At 40.0% G+C, this 18,790-nt stretch overlaps 2 protein-coding genes across 4 annotated transcripts; one reads left to right on the plus strand and one right to left on the minus strand.

Annotated features, from left to right (window-relative positions):
* Positions 1–757: 757 nt before the first annotated feature.
* LOC149284352 (eukaryotic translation initiation factor 3 subunit L) lies at positions 758–10,494 on the minus strand. Of its 3 annotated transcripts, none has more exons than XM_089496770.1 (15): positions 10,468–10,494; positions 9,868–9,916; positions 9,204–9,414; positions 8,834–8,913; positions 8,149–8,210; positions 7,261–7,330; positions 6,951–7,024; positions 6,664–6,835; positions 5,909–6,063; positions 5,501–5,671; positions 5,154–5,287; positions 3,268–3,441; positions 3,001–3,190; positions 1,617–1,697; positions 758–845 (listed from the first exon to the last, which is right to left on the minus strand). In XM_089496770.1, the coding sequence occupies exons 1-15, from the start codon at positions 10,492–10,494 to the stop codon at positions 807–809; spliced, it is 1,689 nt and encodes a 562-aa protein (XP_089352896.1). In that variant the 3' UTR covers positions 758–806. The 3 variants fall into 3 exon arrangements, with proteins under 3 accessions (XP_089352896.1, XP_089352895.1, XP_089352897.1); XM_089496769.1 differs by having other exon boundaries at positions 10,462–10,494; XM_089496771.1 differs by lacking the exons at positions 6,951–7,024; positions 7,261–7,330 and having other exon boundaries at positions 10,462–10,494.
* A 3,003-nt stretch (positions 10,495–13,497) lies between these two features.
* On the plus strand, positions 13,498–16,840 carry LOC149284353 (ankyrin repeat domain-containing protein 54-like). The gene is made up of 8 exons (XM_089496784.1): positions 13,498–13,705; positions 14,162–14,209; positions 14,318–14,416; positions 14,719–14,790; positions 14,870–14,917; positions 15,228–15,352; positions 16,009–16,116; positions 16,766–16,840. The coding sequence occupies exons 1-8, from the start codon at positions 13,498–13,500 to the stop codon at positions 16,838–16,840; spliced, it is 783 nt and encodes a 260-aa protein (XP_089352910.1).
* The last annotated feature ends 1,950 nt before the right edge of the window (positions 16,841–18,790 follow it).

An 18,790-nucleotide genomic window follows, 5' to 3' on the forward strand; every position in this document is an offset into this window, starting at 1 on the left:
TGGAAAGCCGCCAATCTATTTCAATGGGTACAGAGGATGATGCAATGATAAAAAAACCCTGATACTTTATTGCATTATGCAGCAAGAGTTTGCTTAGAGAACATCTTCCTTGGCAGACTCAGATTAGGGCAGTACAGGTTTTTAGTTTTTGTTTTGGAGTGGGGGCCACAGACAGAATCAGATTTTAATTTTACACACTTTGACATGCATCGTATAAACAAGCTCTTGTGGGAGACACTGGGTGGCTGAGAGAAGCGATCTCTAAGTGTTCTGCATTACTGCATAGGACTGAGAAATACAAGTCCTTAGGTGCAAACACACAGAAAAGCTGTTTTGTGACATTTGTGAGCAAGTCCATGAGCCACACTGGGTAGCAAAGAGCTACTTCAGCATAGAAAAAAATATTACTTGATTAAAAATTCTGTGAAGGGTACTTGGTAATGTTTGTACATCACTAAATGTAGAATAAGTGTACCAAGTGGAATGGCACCTTTAAAAATGTAATTGGAAATTTGATTCCCAGTAGCATGTAAAACAAATTATCACATACTACATATGTAGTGATTCCAAGACTGGTAAGAATAGGTTTCCCCACTAAATATATTTGTCCCACTTGTCCTGCAGTTTTGTTTCAGCGATGGAGCAGTAAATGTATGTAATCGACACAAAAAATAAACGCACTGTTTCTTGATATTTTGCTAATTTTTATTAAAAGGTTTTTAAGGTCTCTGGATATCGGCTCTCCGATGCTGACCGCTTTAAATTCACCTTCCGCTCTTATAAAATATTATTCAATGCTGCTGCCTTCAAGGTTTCTGGCTCATCTTCTTGAGGGTCTTGTTCAACTGTGAAGAATGGGAACAGTTATAAGCAAAGCCAATCCACAGTTTTGCCCTATCAGGATTCTTCCACTTTATTAAATCTTTTCATTACATATGCACACAAACTACAAATCAAAGCAATGGCGTCAAGTAGGCTTGCATTTGCCAATTTTGTCACAAAATGTCCAAAAACGAGGAGGGGCCCCAACGAAGCAAACTAAAAAAGCAGAGTGCGGAATTTTGTGTTTACATTTTGCCATTTTTCTCTCTCACAATAAAGAAATGATTCTTTATCCGTTGATCAGTCTGCAATATTCTGGCCTTGTGTAGTACTTCCACAACAGGGCGGAGCCTTTGGACACCAGAGACAGCCCCTCCCCTATTCCCCCAATCAGGGTAGAGGTTGGGCGCCAAGGCTCCACCCTCACGGAACTATTACACCGGGCCAGGCCAACACTGGAGACACAGATCACCAGAGAAGACAGAGAAAAAATAAAGGAGAACACGAAGCAGAGACATAGAATGTAGGGAGACAAAGCGTGTGGATGAGAATGAATTTCGTTTCCGAATGTGAAAAGCACTTCGAATTTCGTCTAAACAGAAAGGACGGGAAATGAAATTTGTCTGAAAACAAATGGGCACAAGTTGCTCTGATTATACGCATACCAGGTATAGAGGAATTTATTATTGCCATCTACAAAACTAAACTACTATCAAACTGATTTACAAACAAGGAGAACAAACATCCAAAGTGAGAGCTCTAAGCCATTTGACTTGTCACTACTTGGCCCTCACCTCCTCAAATTTGTGGATTTGTCGAATGAAGAAGTCCCCATACCGCCGAGCTACTTTGGTATCAGCAATGTGAATCATGTCCTGAAAGAGAGAAATCTAAAGTTGTCAATCATTGGACCAGCTTTAAACACCTATACAATGGTCAGGTAATGGCTATTTTAACTTTTATCATTCTGTAATAAGATGGTTACCAACGAAGAAGCTTCCCAGTGAAAGACAATGCTTCATAAAACTGGTGACACTAACTCGCCTAACAGAGGGGAAGGAATCAGACATTCTTTGTGTACTTATTCTGCATCAAATGGAGGCTTTGCATTTTTTATGGATCCACCCCAGGAATAGCTGTTAAGACATCACATATAAATGGTGGCCGTCTGTCTTTTCTCTCGCAACCCAATTGTCTTTATAACAGAGCGCAGAGATTGTTTTTATTCATGTTATGGTTAATGGATTAAGACAATGGCCGGCCCAATTTCCACACAAATCCTATTGATTCGATTTGTTGACACTCTAAATACAGTCAGATAACATTGTGTTACACAGTTACCTAAATGCAAAAACAATCTGATGTAAAACTCAGTGTGCAATGGAACTACAAACATAGGATTTCAGATGTTCTGGAATCTGCTATCTTTAATTAAATATACTCTTATACCAGATTGAAATTACTAAAAACCGGGGAACTTTTCAGTTTAGGGCCAAGCAATGCCACAATAGTTTAATTGCTAAGAAACCAAAACAGGTTAATAATCAGACTTTTGTCACGTAAACACTGATTGCTTGTTATGATATAGATGTGCTACACAAACTACACAAGCAGGGGGGTAAAATTATTCTGTTGTCAAACACCTCTAGGCATTTATGGGGCAACAAAAACATGCTGGCGTTTTCTGTAGGGCTGCAACGATTATTTTCATAATCGATTAGTTGGCCGATTATTTTTTCGATTAATCGGATAAAAAAATGTAAATTTTTCATTTATTTAAAATTTAATAAAAGTAACGTAGGACGTAAAAAAAACAAACAGCAGAATAAAAAAAAACTGATAAAAATGCATTTCTTGTTTTTATTTCCCAGCCTTATTTTATAATCGAAAAAAATCGATTGAAATTTGTTGGCACCGATTTTCATTATCGATTAGTTGTTGCAGCCCTAGTTTTCTGTATAGTTTATATACAATGTCTAAGCATCACCAACGTCTTCAAATCAACTGTGTTTTTTAGCTATTCCTTATACTGAATTCTTCTCTAGACATGAAAAATGCCATCTAAAAACTTAAAGTTCTGCATATCAGATGTTGGTATTTTGTAGGTTTTCCTCAGTTAACGTACATGAAAACCAAAAGATCATTTTGTCCATTATAAGAAATATCACAATGAGTCACCTTATCTATGTAGAAATCTACTTCTGAAGCAGACTGGAATTCACCCTCCAGAGCAGAGATTCCACTGGTCCAGACCAAGTTTTTCATCTTGTGTTTGAAGACCAGCAGTTGAATCCGGAACTCTTGCTCAGGCAGATCCAAGAAGCCAGCCAGTTTGGCCACTGGCATAGTTGTGTAGAGTTTCAAGAAGCTGGAACACAAATCGGGTTTAATGTTTGTAACAAGGAAGAACATCAAACTATTTGGTAGATGTGGATTGCCGCTCACCTACGGATGGTGGAAAGCTGGGCCTGCTGTTGAACTTCATCCAGAAAAACTTTGAGTTGCTGCAGGTAAGGTTCCTTGTGGTAGTTGGGATGAACATTTTCATAATTTGGGACCACTGGGGACAGGAACTTGGGACAGGCGTAATTGAACAGCTCCTCATAGATCTGAGCATCGCTATAGAAAAACAAGAGGGGGAAAAGGGTAGTAAAATTTAGCTCCCGATTTAAATGGATGAGCGGGCAGCCTGTTATTTTCCATGCCATCTACCTTTTTACCAAGTTCCCTTCAGTGTGTTATATCCACCATTTACTTAAGGATATACCCGGTTATTACATTTTAAAAATAAAATCTCCAAATCCTGCTACAGCCTCTCCTCATAAAACAAAATAGCAAGCTTAAGTCAGGAGCTGACATTTACATGTATCTGAAGGGCAAAAGGGCACCAGTCCGGGCAACTTTAATCCTGATCCGTAATGAGATGGGGGGGGGGGGTCATGGCTACTCGCAAGCAATAGTCAAGTTATTTTAATAGTTTAAAACTTCTACTCCCAGATGGGGAGAAAAAAAATCTCTGCAATCCAAAGAATTTATGGTGCAAAACAAGACTACTGGCCACATAAGAGGAGGACTGAGAACAGGCTGAGCAGGTCCACCTCGCTCCTGTAAAAAACTACTTTCCCAGGCACCATCAATGTGTTCGTTTGCTCTAAAGATTCCATGTGGCAGGTGGAGACTTATGTCCAACAGGAGGTGGAATATAGCAGACATCTATAATAAAACGAGAGGACGTATAGCTTCGAGGGTATCATAGGCACGAGTTTGAAGGTCAGTGAAGAAAAATAACTTGAGCAATTCCCCCTGTAACAGATATGACCACATTAGGGCAAGGTGCCGGCATTCAGATTCCATACTGGAAATATTAGGAATAAAATATGAAAATTTTAGCTATACATTAAGGAGGCAATAAAAGTAAAATATGTACACATCATCCAATAAACCTGCAACACTTTCCTCCATCTTCCCGCAACAACCCTGCAGCTGAACCCCAAGCAAACACCTACACCGCTGCAAAGAAAGGTATACGGGTCGGATCAGGAGATCTCCACATTCATCTGTAACGGTTCTGTTATTTGGCTTAATTTTTGCCATTCCAGTGTTCTCTTAGATTTGTTTTTTCTGCTCTAATAACCCCATATCTGCCCTCTTATTGCCTCTGTAACATTATACGTAACACTCTACTACAGCCTCTCAAAGCCTGGAATGCATTCCTCCATCTTTCCACAACTCTGTACTCCTTCCTACTTTCCGAGGGAGAGCGAACGCGAGTGAGTGCGCTTTTTCACCTGACCCATTTATACTTTCATTTCTTATCTCTTCACCACCGACTATCCTCAATTAGCTAAATTGTTCTACACCACATGTTTCTCCCCGTGCTCTCTCCCCCATATCTTATGTTTCTCTACCCCCCACTCCTAGATTGTAAGCAGGATCCTCTTTAATGTATCCGTTTGACGTAGTTTGTCAATTCTAGTTTTGTCGTACCCCTTGAATATATCTACTGCATGAAGCACTGCGTAAATAAGAAATACCACTGTACAAAAGTGAGTAGAACTAATAAAAAGCACATGAACACTGAAAATTGAACACATAAAAACAGAAGGTTACGTTATGGAGAAATATATATATGAACAAAACAAAACTTAAGTGTTTAGTTGTCATGGCGATAACTCAATTCTAGGTCCATACAAACACACATACTAAGTTATCCAGTTTCACTTTAGCAGAACGCTCAGACAACACTAACATACAAAATCCAATAGTCTTCTTCTCAAATTATATCATTGAGAACAGCTAAAAATCGTGCGTGATTGCCACCATTCCCTTACCCTTTCTGCATCCGTAGCATCTTGTCGCCATATTTCTCTCTCAGCTGAGTGTGGATGCTTTCATCAATTCTCATCGGGTACATGGTGAGCGCTATGGCCAGAAGAGCATGCATCTGCTCGTTCTGCTTGTTAATCTAGGAGAAAAGGGTCAGTACAAGTAGCTATGAAGACAGCATCAACACAAGGTAAAAGTGCATAGTGTGAGTGTGTATTAGATACTGGGGATACAGGGTGTCAGACAGTCTTGGCCCTGCCCTCCAACGGAGAGGAAACCGAACAGTAGTGAAAGAAATCTAAAATGGAGGGAAAAGTAGGGTTTTTCTAATCACTAACAGCGAGGTTCTCACCATCTCATATTTGTATGTAGTCCTTTGGAACATGCTTTTTGTTCTCTGGATATACAGCAGGATGTTGGCAAACACACGTATAGCGTCCTGATATCTTCGCATCATTAGGTATGCAAAGCCCACGTAGTAGTAGGTAGTGACCTGGCACTCGGGAACCCGGGAGTACATGCTCTGTTTAGGAACAACATGAACACACTTAATACACCATGACTGGTAAATCTGCTAATAGTTGGAGAAGTCCTTTGCACAGGCACGGAAAAATACACTACTTGAATTCTGCGTAACCTTTGTCTGAAAACAATCAGTTTAATAACTTTTTAAATGAGATGCTTGTGCTCAAGATACTGATTACGGGCTAGAGCTGTGCCCCCCCACCACCTTTTAGCAAGGCAAGATAAAACACCATACCTTTTTATTGAGCTCTATGTTCTCCAGGACCTTGATAGCTTGGTAGTAATCACCAAGCAATGAGTGCAGTCGCAGCAGACCGACCAGGCTGAAGTATCCAAGCATCTTGTAGAGGGAGTGACGTCCATATTCCCCAGCTACGCTCTCAGGATCCCCTGAAACAAACAGCCATTAAATTATACACTTTCCAGTATCCATGCAGATTTGTCTGCTGGAAGCCATATGAACAGAAGCTACACTCCAGCAAAAACATTGGTCTGCGTGACAAGTAGTCTGAATGAACAAAGCAATAATCAGAAACTTAAGGAGAGCTAGTGCTTCAGGGGAAGGAATAATCATGCAGACCCCGACTCATTTTATTAATAGGTATATATCGGTTATGTGAATCTGCTTATTAAGCCTGTAGAACTGTAAAATAGATATGGGGAAAAAGTGACAATTTCAATTTAAGGATCCATACATCACACAGGTTCCATCTTCAAGAGCGAGGTCGCTCATCTCTGGATAGCTACACAGACCATGTATACATCAGTATATGTAGATGCCAAAAAAATGGGTGACCTGACCCTTGATGGTATGGACACTTAAAATCAAAGTTTCTGGTCTTGGGGCAGAAAAGTAATTGCAAGGGGCTACATAAAGACGACGCCAGAAACTCTGCCAAAAAAACAAAAATCTATATACAAAATGTTACAAGATTGTGTAAAAAAAACCAAAAAACAAAAAAAACATCTAGAATGTTTAGTCCGTCTAACCTCCACTAGTGTAAACCTCCAGCTGGCGGTTGATGTTGGATTTGTCCACCAGAGAGTGCAGAACATTAAGAACGCTGTGCACATTCCAGATTTTAGGATTGGAGCGCAGAAACTCAATCTCCTCTTCTGACTTCTTAGCCGTTTTGCACCGGTACTGACTGAAGGACTGGAACTGCGACAAGAAGAGAACAAAAGATGCGATGGGTTACAACATAGGTAGTGTGATTAATGATGTAGGCTAGTGAGGTAGCTCCAGTACAAAACAAGGTAAACAGTACTTCACATACCTGATATATAAATTCATCAATGATATCCCATAGCCACTGGTTCGGTAGTTCAAGGGGAGCTGGGCCATCTGCATCTGAAAACACATTACAATACATATTATATACATATACGAGCAAGTGGACTCCTGTCGGCCAGGTGCCAGACTACATTGTGTTGTTAGCGTGTGTACAAAAAAAAACCCATAAATGCCTCCACATACAGAGTTGGGTATTGCTGGACTAAAACATCTTGTTCACAAGTTAACTTGTCTGTAATCAAACTCTGCAGGCCCTTAAAACATTGATTGTGTAAAGTATATTGTATACTTACTGAGGATGTAATTAAACAGGTTGCAGTAATTGTAATAAGATTCAAAGCGCTGCTCCAGCGTTGGTCCACCCTATAAAAAAAAAATATATATATTCATGAAGAACAAGAAAAGTGCAGCAAAACATACTTGCACACCCAAAAAATGTAATGATTGTGTATGAGGGGTTCGAGGCCCAAAGCATTCCTAATGATTTACACTGAAAACAAAAGCCCAATCGGATGTTACAGGAAGCTCCGCCATTTTGCAGAAGTTCAGTGGGAGGTCACGTCTGCGGAGAAGCGGACGAAGAAAGAAGAGGGAAGACAAAAGAACAAGAAGATGAAGTAGAGAAGAAGCGGAGCTGCTAGACATGGAGGCAGAGAAAGTAGGGAGACATGGAATGAGAATGAAAGTGGGAGAGAGGGAATGTGGGCCTCGGACAACAAATTTTGTTTCAGATGTTTTTTTAACGTAAGGACGTTTTAATTTATGGAGAGGTTAATAGATAAATCAATATCCCACCAGATGTGGTAGAGGCTAATACTGCAAATGGAATTTAAACGCATAGGATAAGAGTAAAGTTATCCTGAATCTAATACAAGATGAAGGACTGATTAAGACCTGGGCCTCTCTCGGGAAAAATGGGATGACTAAATGGGCTGAATAGTTCTTATCAGCAGTCAAATTCCATGTTTTTTTTCAGAAAAAAAGCATTTTGGAGATATACATTTCTCTGGATGTTTACTTGGAAAATACATCTTTATTTCTTACATTTTTAACACAGATTTATTTACATGACATGTATGGAGCTATAAACCCATATATCTATAAAGATATTAAAAAGTTAACCCGGGCTCAACAAACACTCAAACTAATTTCCAAATGTATCTAGCGCTTTGGATACTTACGCTGACTTTTGCATATATGTGCCTGTAGTAAAGTTCTTTGTACAGGATCAGGAACACGGCATCTGGAAATAATCAGAGAAAGTACTGATTCTAAAAACACATTTACACTTCATATTTTCAGTAACCCTGTAATGATTGGACACATCATGCAATGCAATCCCCTTATATTGCCGGTACATATAAGCATTGTTTGTATTGTTGGCTTACCAGATGATTTATTTAAACAAATATATAAATTATTCAGAGTGTGAATAATTGTGATGCAGCCGGTTGTATAAACTTAATGTCTCAGTTAAGGGGAAGTCTAGTCACCTAGTAGTGACCAGATGGCTGGTGATGTTAAAGAGGCCACCTTCCTCCCCCACTGCTGATGTCGGCAACCAAGGAGAATAAACTGGACGAAAGTCTAAGCTTTTAGCGCATGTGCGTGTGCGCAGTATCCGAGCACCCTTGACTCAGTTATTGAGTACATGGCACCAAGAGGCTTCCATGAGTTAAAGAACACAGCAGAGTTCATGCACTTAAGGGAGAACCAAATATTTCCCAACAGGGACCTGACCGATTAACTGGCCGATCATTTTCTATCTGTTACCTCCTTTCATAGCGTAGACGGATTAAAGCCCCATGTTGTCTCCTAAATGGGTTCACTTTTACCCTGGTATGACCTCTATGGAACTCAACTCACCATTTCCAACCTGTGGGGCAATGGCTTCTGCCTCAGGCCAGGGAGAATTTTTGAAGAAACGCTCGGTCAGTTTAGTCCAGCTGTAGAAAGTTTGTTTTTGTTAGTGGTCGATTTTAACAAAACATAGTACACAGACACACACACGACAATTAGATTACACATGTGTGCATGTCTAAAGTGTATTAGCATATAGTAGATATAAAGTAGTTTTTCCAAATTGTCAGTATATAGATAGTCACTCTACTCCCTTCTATTTCCTCATCTACACTGACTCCCACAAACTTATTTTTCAACATAAGGATTTTTGGATGAATGAATGAAAGCAGCTGGAATGTGTGTCAACTATGAAGATCGGGGCTATAACACTCACCTGTTCTCATAGATGTCTTGAATCTCGTAGACCTTCTGGTCAATCAAATCACTGGACACTCTGCTAGCCTGCAGCTCGTATACCTTCTGGTCAATGAGGTCAGAGACGGTCTTATGGAAGTACTGAATGAAGTTCTTAATCACTTCAGGTATGACTTGGTAAGTCTGCTGCTCATATTGACGCTCATATGCTAGATCTTGCTTGGGGTCTCCTTCAAAAAAGGAATAAGTCATTTCAGTGAGACTCGCTATAGGGCTTAAGAGTGAATAGTTTTTTCTTACATGGAAGGCCAGATCTTTACCCAAAGCGAGGGAAAAAGAATCTTTTATTTTAAACTACCACAGATTGAGCCGCCATGTTTAACAGATTTGCCATTTTCTTATTTCCACTGAAAGTGTAATCTCTAAGAGATAAAACACTCAATAGCCTCTCAGTTTCCATGGCAACAGACTCCTTTTGTCACCCCAATTTTCAGATATCTGCCAATCCTGCTCGATACCAACATTTCACTTGGGAAACATAGTAAATTGCTTGAACAGTCCATTGGGGTACTTAAATAAAATATGCTAAAATAACAGAACACACTACGAACATGATTACCTTAAACGCCAACTAAGGAAAATAATTGGACGCAACTTAAATGTATTAAAAACCTGAGACATACCTGTGTGCATATCATAGTCCGCCTGGTAAGTATACGGATCGTAAGAAGTCTACAAAGAACACAGCATAGTTAAATCCCTTATACAAATCTATCAGGCATTTTAACAAACTACAAACTACAGTGTAAGTGCACTACAGTTTATTTAAAAAAACGTATTTTCTTTAAAAAAAAATCTTTAATGCTACCTTTTGGGTATAAATCCACATCTGCATTTACATACATGTGTATTTATAGACAAAACAGAACTATTGATCTGAAGAAATGGTTTGGCATAAAGTGAGACTCTAGAAATGGTCGCCAGATGCGTATTTCAACTGGGACGTTTATAGAATATACACACGGCAGGGCCCCCCCACAATGTTTTTTTTATCTTGCGTCCTCGATATACACCAAACCTCCCATAAACTAAGTTGATCGCTTATTATCGAGCTCTTTTCGCCAGATGTTCAGCTAAGATATTGTTATACTGTAAATTTCCCAGAAGCCAACCCATCGCTTCTGCCGATCATTCATATCCACTAAAGGAACATCATTTTGCGTCTAAAATGGGCTCGAAAGCAATCACAACATCTATATAATAGTTCAACAACTTACACTCGCATCATATTCTTCGGTAGGAAAAGACATGATGCTGCAGCACAAACCGGAGATCGTTCACCGGTAACAACAGCACACAGCAAAAGCAGAGGAGGAGGAAAAGAGAGCTGCACATCCGGCGTTGTTCTTTCACATCACTTCCGGCAGTGAAGTCGTCCAATCACCATCGCTATAGCAGTTGTGAATACCGACAATTCCTTTGTTACTCTGAAGCTGGTTGGTTAAGGAAAAGTGCGACCAAAAGGGAAGCACATGTGCGGCTGGCTGGATCCCTGGTGTCATTTGCATGCACTAGCGGTTAATAATATATGAGAAAAGAGTATAATAATACACAGGACACGTGGGTTGGTTTATGCCGTCCATTTAAAGCAAGCCTCTTTAAAACTGGACGTGTTTTGTAGAACTCTGCAGTATGACAGACGGATGCCTATCACAAGCGCATCCCACATAGTGAAGGGCTTTTTATGTGCTGGTCAGCAACTAGTTAAAGTATATGAAGTACAAATAAAAGCATATATATACACACATGAGAGAAAGAGTTGTATGTGTGCTCACTGCATACCTCCAAAGTGTCTCATTTTTCTTTAATATCCAGATCCTCTTTGTTGTGATGTTAGTTTTGAGACCAGATGTATAGCACATGAGCATTATTTCACACGTCAGTTTACTGCTCCCTTCCTTTATTATATGCGTTTTTAATCTATAATTGGAGAAACTAGCACGAGGTATTGCAGCAGGCAATTTCATCCGAAATGTGTATGGGCAGTGGCTGGGCAACTTCATCAGAAAGTATTGTCCAACCTGCTTAAAATTCAATATGCATAATTTATCATAAAATTCACTTGTGACAGGATTAGACCAGTGAGACCTAATGTGTCGCTAATAATTGATCAGGTTGCAATATTTTTTTTATTTGTAATGTATTAAAAACTAAAATGTTTTTATTCATAATTTGTGTGTTATTTTTTTACTTTGGATGACCTATCTCTCTCTGACAGCTGTCACTTGTGGGAGGGGGACATTATGTGGCTATCATAATGATTAGGTCCCTTCTATCGGAGTGATCTGATCTTCATCAGCCCACTCCTGACTAGCTCTTCAGCGCCTTTGTAGATCATCCGGCCAGCTTCTCCACCTGCAGGAAGACTATAAGATATCCTGTGAATGTTAAGGCATATGGTTTGTGTATATTTGGTATCTTAAATATACAGTCAATCAAAGCATAAACTATGGTTGCCAAGTGGCTAAAGTGTGGCACACAACACATTTGTTTGGGCTTGTGATTTTGTCATCCTTCCAGGATTGAAAACCCAAATGATGGACACAACTATGCCAGATTAAGAGCATCATGGGCCTGATGCTGAGGATTTTGGTGGGCCTTTTTATGGAAATAAATAAAATAGAATAGACAGAATCTTAACTCCTTGGCATCCATGTGTACTGGATAAAGAGAACATCAGTGCTAGGCAAATAGTACAAGATAGAATCTTATGTGATGGGATTGGGAGTAATCAATACACAAAAAAAAAGTCATCATACACGGGACGCCTGAAGCCACAATTTAGTGCGATTAATCCTTTCAATAAAATACGCAGATTGGAAAAGATTAAATCACACAATGTCTTTACTTTTCTGGTCACTGATTTCTGGGCCTGGAAAGTTTTGTCCTCTGAAGTATAAGTGTTTTATTGCTGGATAAGTAAAAATCTGTCCCCAAACAGCTTGCCTATGGCATTTTTGCCCCCAAACAGCCTCCCTATGGCATTTTTGCCCACAAACAGCCTCCCTGTGGCATCTTTCCCCCAAAACACCCTGTCTTTGGCCCCAAAAGCGAAGGCGTAGGTTACCAGGGCCCATTTGCAGTTGTGACCCTCCACAGTTGCTGCAGCCTAAAGGGGCAGCTGCCCATTTTGCCATGCGTTAAAGACGGCTCTGGTGGTTGCTTCGGCCATACATAGGCCCAGTCAGTCTGGTCCTGATTGGGCCTATTTTCAGGTAGGGACCTGGAGCAGCAGCTCCATCAGCCCCTACGTTAATCCGGCCCTGATAGGATGTAAATTTGCCAGAATGGCCCCCTTTACCTAGTGTATTTGTCTTAGTCCAGGGGTGTCGAACATGCAGCCCGTGGGCCAAATTCAGCCCGACTGAGGACAATGCAGATGTATATATATACTTCCTGTTTGATACTTGAAGGGGCTCAGCAGCAGTGGCCTCCTTGACAGTGGCTTCCTTGGACTAGCCCTGACCCTCCCCTGCTGCCCAATTGCGTAGCATTAACCCCTTCAATGCTGCGATCGCACCAAAGACATTTTAGTGGTTAATGTTTGTGTTTTCAGTACCAAATCACAGTCCACGCTGTGCTCATACGGAGCGTCAGAATCGAAAGAGCAATAATATAATCATGAATTGTGGGCAGGTTGGGTCATATTTTCTCTCAAAGAAAAATGAACGCGGCACGCACAAATACATATTTCTAATCTAATGGCCCGCTGCAGAACAGACTGCCCTTGCCTTAAATCTACCTTCGAATGTATTGTAAAAATATAACCTAGCGTAATAAGCTATAAATACAAAATAATAAAGGAAGCAATTAGTTCACAACGCCCTGGAGTATTTATGTTAATGAATGGCTGCTTACAGAGGGAACCTGGCCACCATTACAGTTATTCAGCATGCTGTGTAGCCATATCATTCCCTTCCCTTGCATGCTAGCATGACCATGACCAGGGCTCATGTTCCTTTTCTGTGCGTCACTTTTCCCGCGAATACACCAAATAAGCTCTGACAGCAAATGGCCTGACACGGCCTGCGCTGACAGCCAACGATTGCCGCTGTCAGTATACCTGTGTAAGGCGAGAAAGCGGGGGTAATGGGGTGGGCGTGCTTAAAGAGCGCTCAGGTTCTCATATTCTATTGGTTAAATGGCCTTGCGCTCTAGGCGCAGCTTCCGCTCTCGGTTTTGTGGTTGGCTGTGACTTTCGTTACCGTGACAACGAGGGCCTTGAGGTTTCATTGGAGCCTGTGGTGGGACGAATGGAGCTGAGTGAGCAAAGCAAAAACACCATGTCCTCGGAGCTGGGGCCCGGGGCCACAGGCGGGGAGTTATGCTTGTCGGTGGTGCCCGAACTATTGAGAGCGTTATGGGAGGAGCCGGACAAACCGCGGAGGGGCTCTGTAGGTCGCGTGAAAACTCACCGACAGCACCGTCTCCGCCCCAGCCCATTGGGTAAAGAGATTTACGGTAAGGATGTGACACACGTCATTGAATCTGGATGTATAAAGCCGTCCGAACGTGTAGTTTAGGAATGCTGGGCACTAATTTCATGTAATTCTGGGTCACGGTGCTAAATGTGTTGTTTTTATCTCCATTTATGGCATCCTTCATAATATCCACACCTTTTCATATATAAATGTTAAATAGTATAAAGAAAATACCTGATGTATTGGGCATCGCTGACACCAAGTCACTGGCCTTTTCACCAGCCCCCATTTTTTCACCCCTTAGCCCTTGGTGGAATCCAGTTACTGATGCTGATGTTTTTGATGGCGACTTTCTGCAAGACTTTAATATCTGATGACATGCTAATTACAGGCCATTGATCATATGATGTACATGCATAACTTTACTCGCTCGGTAATGGAGCGAAGACCGGAAGGATAACATGGCTTATTTCCCAAATGTTTTCTCTGTCCCCAGCTCTGCGGAAGTTACGGGAAGCGGCTAATGGCAATGATTTGGATACAGGTGTGTATTAATGTCTATATAGTATATATGTAACTTATACGGAGGAGATTGCATCGGTTCCCTGTGTGTCTTATCATTTACTCTGTTGCTTTCTTCCCTTTTTCTAAGTCCAACGTTTGCTTGATGAGGGTGCGGATCCCTGCGCAGCGGATGATAAAGGCCGAACGGCCCTTCATTTTGCATCTTGCAATGGGAACGACCAGATTGGTAAAATAGATTTGATGAGTGAAGCTTTTATATATCTAAAAGAACATTATACCAAAAATTCATGCATAACCATATAGATTTAATCGGGTCTTACAAACCATTCACTACGGAATGTATTTTTATGATACAGTAATTGTAAAAGACTGTTTTTTGTGAAAGGGCTCGTTTTGCTTATGTGTTTCACTAACATCTCAATTTAGAGTTGCTGTAAAACTGTCAATCCCTTGTATTTCATAACATGTTGATGTAAAATATATTCTATAATACACTGGACTGATAAAGATGTCTACTTTTATTTTTAGTAAGATTGCTCCTGGACCATGGGGCTGACCCAAACCAAAGAGACGGACTGGGAAACACACCATTGCATTTAGGTACAATAAGAAATATATATGCGTGTGTGTGTTATTCCACCAGGATATTGCATCATATTAATTGCCATTCTTTCCACAGCTGCTTGTACCAGCCATGTACCAGTAATCACGACTCTTCTCCGTGGAGGTAAGTTTCCTTGTGTTTGGGGGTAGGGTGACCATGTTGGTCATATTTTCCAGGACATATAAATCTGACATATTGCTGACCGCCCCAGATAAAATGCTGCTCTGCAGTGTGGGGGGGGATGTATAACTGACTAATTGGTTCCCGTCCATGTCTATACATCCCACATACTGCAGGGCAGAATTTTATCTGGGAAGGTCAGCAACATGTCCTGGAAAACATGGTCGATGTGGTCACCCGTGTTTGGGAGGATTCTGTCAACTTGTCTGCAACACCCTTCTAAGTACATAACATAGTTTTCCCCTTGTTGAAGGAGCCAGAGTGGATGCATTAGACCGAGCAGGGCGGACCCCATTACATCTCGCTAAATCAAAGCTGAATATACTACAGGATGGGAAGTCACAGAGTTTAGAATCTCTGAGACTGGAAGTTAAGCAGGTGAGTGAAAAAACTTTTTTTTTTTTTTTTAAGTATACCTAACGCCACAGAGCACTTTCTCTTAGTTCACCTTCATAAACTATGCTCTTTTTTCTTAGTGTAATAGTTTTGAGATTTAGAAGTTATTTATAAGACAATTTTACCACTTATTAGCCACTATAGCTACTTACACCTTTTATTTTTGACTCCCTTTCTGAAGCTGATTCCAGGGTGCGCACAACACAGAAGTGACAGCAAATGCAGTTATAGCACAATTAAAAGATTTATTTAGAAAATGCTTGAAATTGGACTTCTTTTCATTTGTTATATATGTAGTTATTGCATATATATATATATATATATATATATATATATATATGTGTATATAATCTCGTATTTACAGTATGTTGGGCTATCCAGGGTTGTTTGGAACAAAACGTCTGTAATCAAACGAACAAACGACTAGCAAAAAATTACAGATGTGTGGCAGATGTAATTCCAGGCTTCCAGATCTTATTGCCCTGTCATAAAGTAAAATGGTTCTAAACACACACTATATAACTAGGATATAGTATGTTTTTTAAAGAAATATTAATCATACCAATGTATATAAATATAACTAATATAACTATTTTCAATAAAACCGGGCTGATTGTCGTTGTCATTTTAATACCTAGATAATTCAAATGTTGCGGGAATACTTGGAGAAGTTGGGGCAGCAGGAACAGACGGAGCAGCTGGACCAGATCTGCTCTAGGCTGCAGAGGACTAGCACCAAGGAGCAGGTAATTAATGCGGGATACGTGAAGAAAAGCTGCAAAAATACCCACATACTATCCCAATCTGGCAACATAGGCGGAGATTGAATGCTAAATAATATTAAGGAACATTTATTCCTTATTAACTTACCTTAAGTCGTTTATTTGATTTTAATCGTTGAGCTGTGAAGCAGTCTCATAATGTTTATAAGTGAGACAAACGAAAAGCGACCTACAAACAGGCAAATAAACATGGAGTGCGGCAAAAATTCTGAAAGATCTGTTTTAGAATACGGTAGCACTTCCCACCGACTCCTCAGAATGATGTGACGTTTTTAGCAGCACATTATAGCTACCATTATCATGTTTTGTTTTGTTTGACTGAAAAAGTAATTGTTGGGTATGTACAAACCGCATAAGCATTCACGTTGCCAGTGTTTACACGAGACGGCTAGTCTCATGCTTCCTCATATGACAAACCCCCTCTTTTTAACCATTTTATGTGTGACGTGCTTGCTAGTAACGGAGAGGCTTCTAAACACTTGGCTTGTGTTTTCAATCACGCTTTTTATATTTCCATGTGAAATTGTTGTGCTGAAATGGTTTGCTATGTGTTAGTGCATAGATTATGTGTCCTGTTAACATTAAGCTGCCCTTTCCCTTATTTTGTCTTCAGGTAGATGAAGTGACAGAGCTTCTGGCCAACTTTACGTCTCTCGGCCTCCAGATACAGAACATGGAAAGCAGGTAGTAGCCAGTGGTGCTTGACGGCAATCGGTCAGAAGTCTCCTCGCTTTGTGGCACAAGGAAGCACAACCTAGAATGATTCAGATGTGAGATTTCGCGATGTCCGTCCCTCAACGACAAAGCATATGCTGACTTATCATTATGATGATCGCCGGGATACATGTGTACCGACGATATCAATATTTATTCGATAAATATAAGCTGGCATTTGTGGAACTGTGTTCGAGGGGCCAACCCTGCGCATCACAACTGATGTTAAACGTCTAGGAACAGTTCTGGAGTTTATTTGAATCTACAATGGCTGCCCCAGCCAGCTGCAAACACCTTGCATGCATAGAAAGTCTTGAGAGACTGTAACTCCTCATTTTCCACTTATGTCTACACAGGAGTATTATTGTGAGAAAATAATGTGATACATGTTACTATGACAATCTGTTTTACCTATTCCCTTGTTTGAGGTGCTACCCATTTTTATGTGTGTGACTTTTATTGTCACGTGCTTATGGAGAGGAAGATGTACATTACTGTTTTGTTACTGGTAATCCCTCACCAAATGTGTAAAGCCGTTACCAGTGAATTATTGCATGTTTTAATCCATACAAACAGTCTTGAATGATGTTGGGTATGTCTGTGTTAATGCATGGCTCCCTTTTTAATTGCATCGTATCCTCCATTCACATATTCTGTAAAGCGACGATGTGTCTGTCTGTTTTTTCTGCATGTGATTTTGAAAGTTCAGCGTGTACCGTGTTGCCTATTATTCACAAAATCCAAAAATAAGATATGAAATAATATATTATAAAAACGACTAAAATGTCTGAAGCTTATATACTTGGCAAATGTATGTTTGGAGATGGAGTATGTTATATATATTGTTTAAAGGCAGACTTAATGCTGCAGAGGGATCTCCAGCTATAAAAGTGTATTATTATACAGGGTATCGATAGTGTTTTCATTTTTGTTTTACTTTCCCCACTGTGTATCCTCCTGGCTGTTATTTTGAAACAGATTATTTTATTTTATTAAAGCTTGTGTGTTGTTTATGTATGACTTGTGATCCAGAAATGTTATTCTTGAAAACACGCATTTAAGGAAGAAACTGATCTTTTGACTCGGAAGTTTATCTATCCTAAAAAAATGTTTTATATTGCATAATATTACATTTTTTAAGAAAAAAGTCAGTCTAGACATAAACATGATGAGGTTTATATAGTAGCAAAATATTGTAATATTTCCATTTAACATTATAACTCTACGTGCGGGTGCAACGTTTTAAAAGAGAACCTCACCATCGATCCAAGTAGCAGGGCTATTCCATTGCAATGATGACAAGACCACCTTAAATGTTTACCGAGTGGTTAAGAAACCTATTTAAATAAATTTGATCATACAGCTACATTAGTTTGAAATTTTCTCAAAAACAGAAAATTATATTTAAAAAAAATAAGTGATCGACTATTAGGTATGAGTTACTGGATGAACTACCTCTGGTTTATTGAAATTTTATTATACGTCATAATTTTGTGGCATTAAACGATATTTAACGGTTGCGACTAGTTCCTATCCGGTAGAAGGACCATGTCCTTTACAGGGATAGGAAAAAGCTTTCTCAGTGTGTGTGAGCTATTTTCTATCCAGCAAAATTACCTTTTGCCCCCTAGTGGTCAGGTCCTGTACAGGGATAGGAACTATCCAACTCATGTAAAGAGAGCTACTTTCTATCCCTGTAAAGGACCTTTTGCTCAATCGTGGCCAGGTGCTGTTAAAGGATAGGAACTAGATGATTCATGGTGAGAAATCTAGTTACCATCCAGCTTAAGGACCCTTATCTCTCCAGCTCACACAGGTCCCTTACAGGGATAGGAACTAGACGGTTCATAGTAAGAAATCTAGTTTCCATCCAGCCAAAGAACTTTTAGACCTTCAGCTCACACAGGTCCTTATACAACTAAGA

The sequence above is a fragment of the Sceloporus occidentalis genome, unplaced genomic scaffold (assembly GCF_023333645.1).
Source record: "Sceloporus occidentalis isolate IW3139 unplaced genomic scaffold, rSceOcc1.0.p SCAF_94, whole genome shotgun sequence".
NCBI lineage: Eukaryota > Metazoa > Chordata > Lepidosauria > Squamata > Phrynosomatidae > Sceloporus > Sceloporus occidentalis.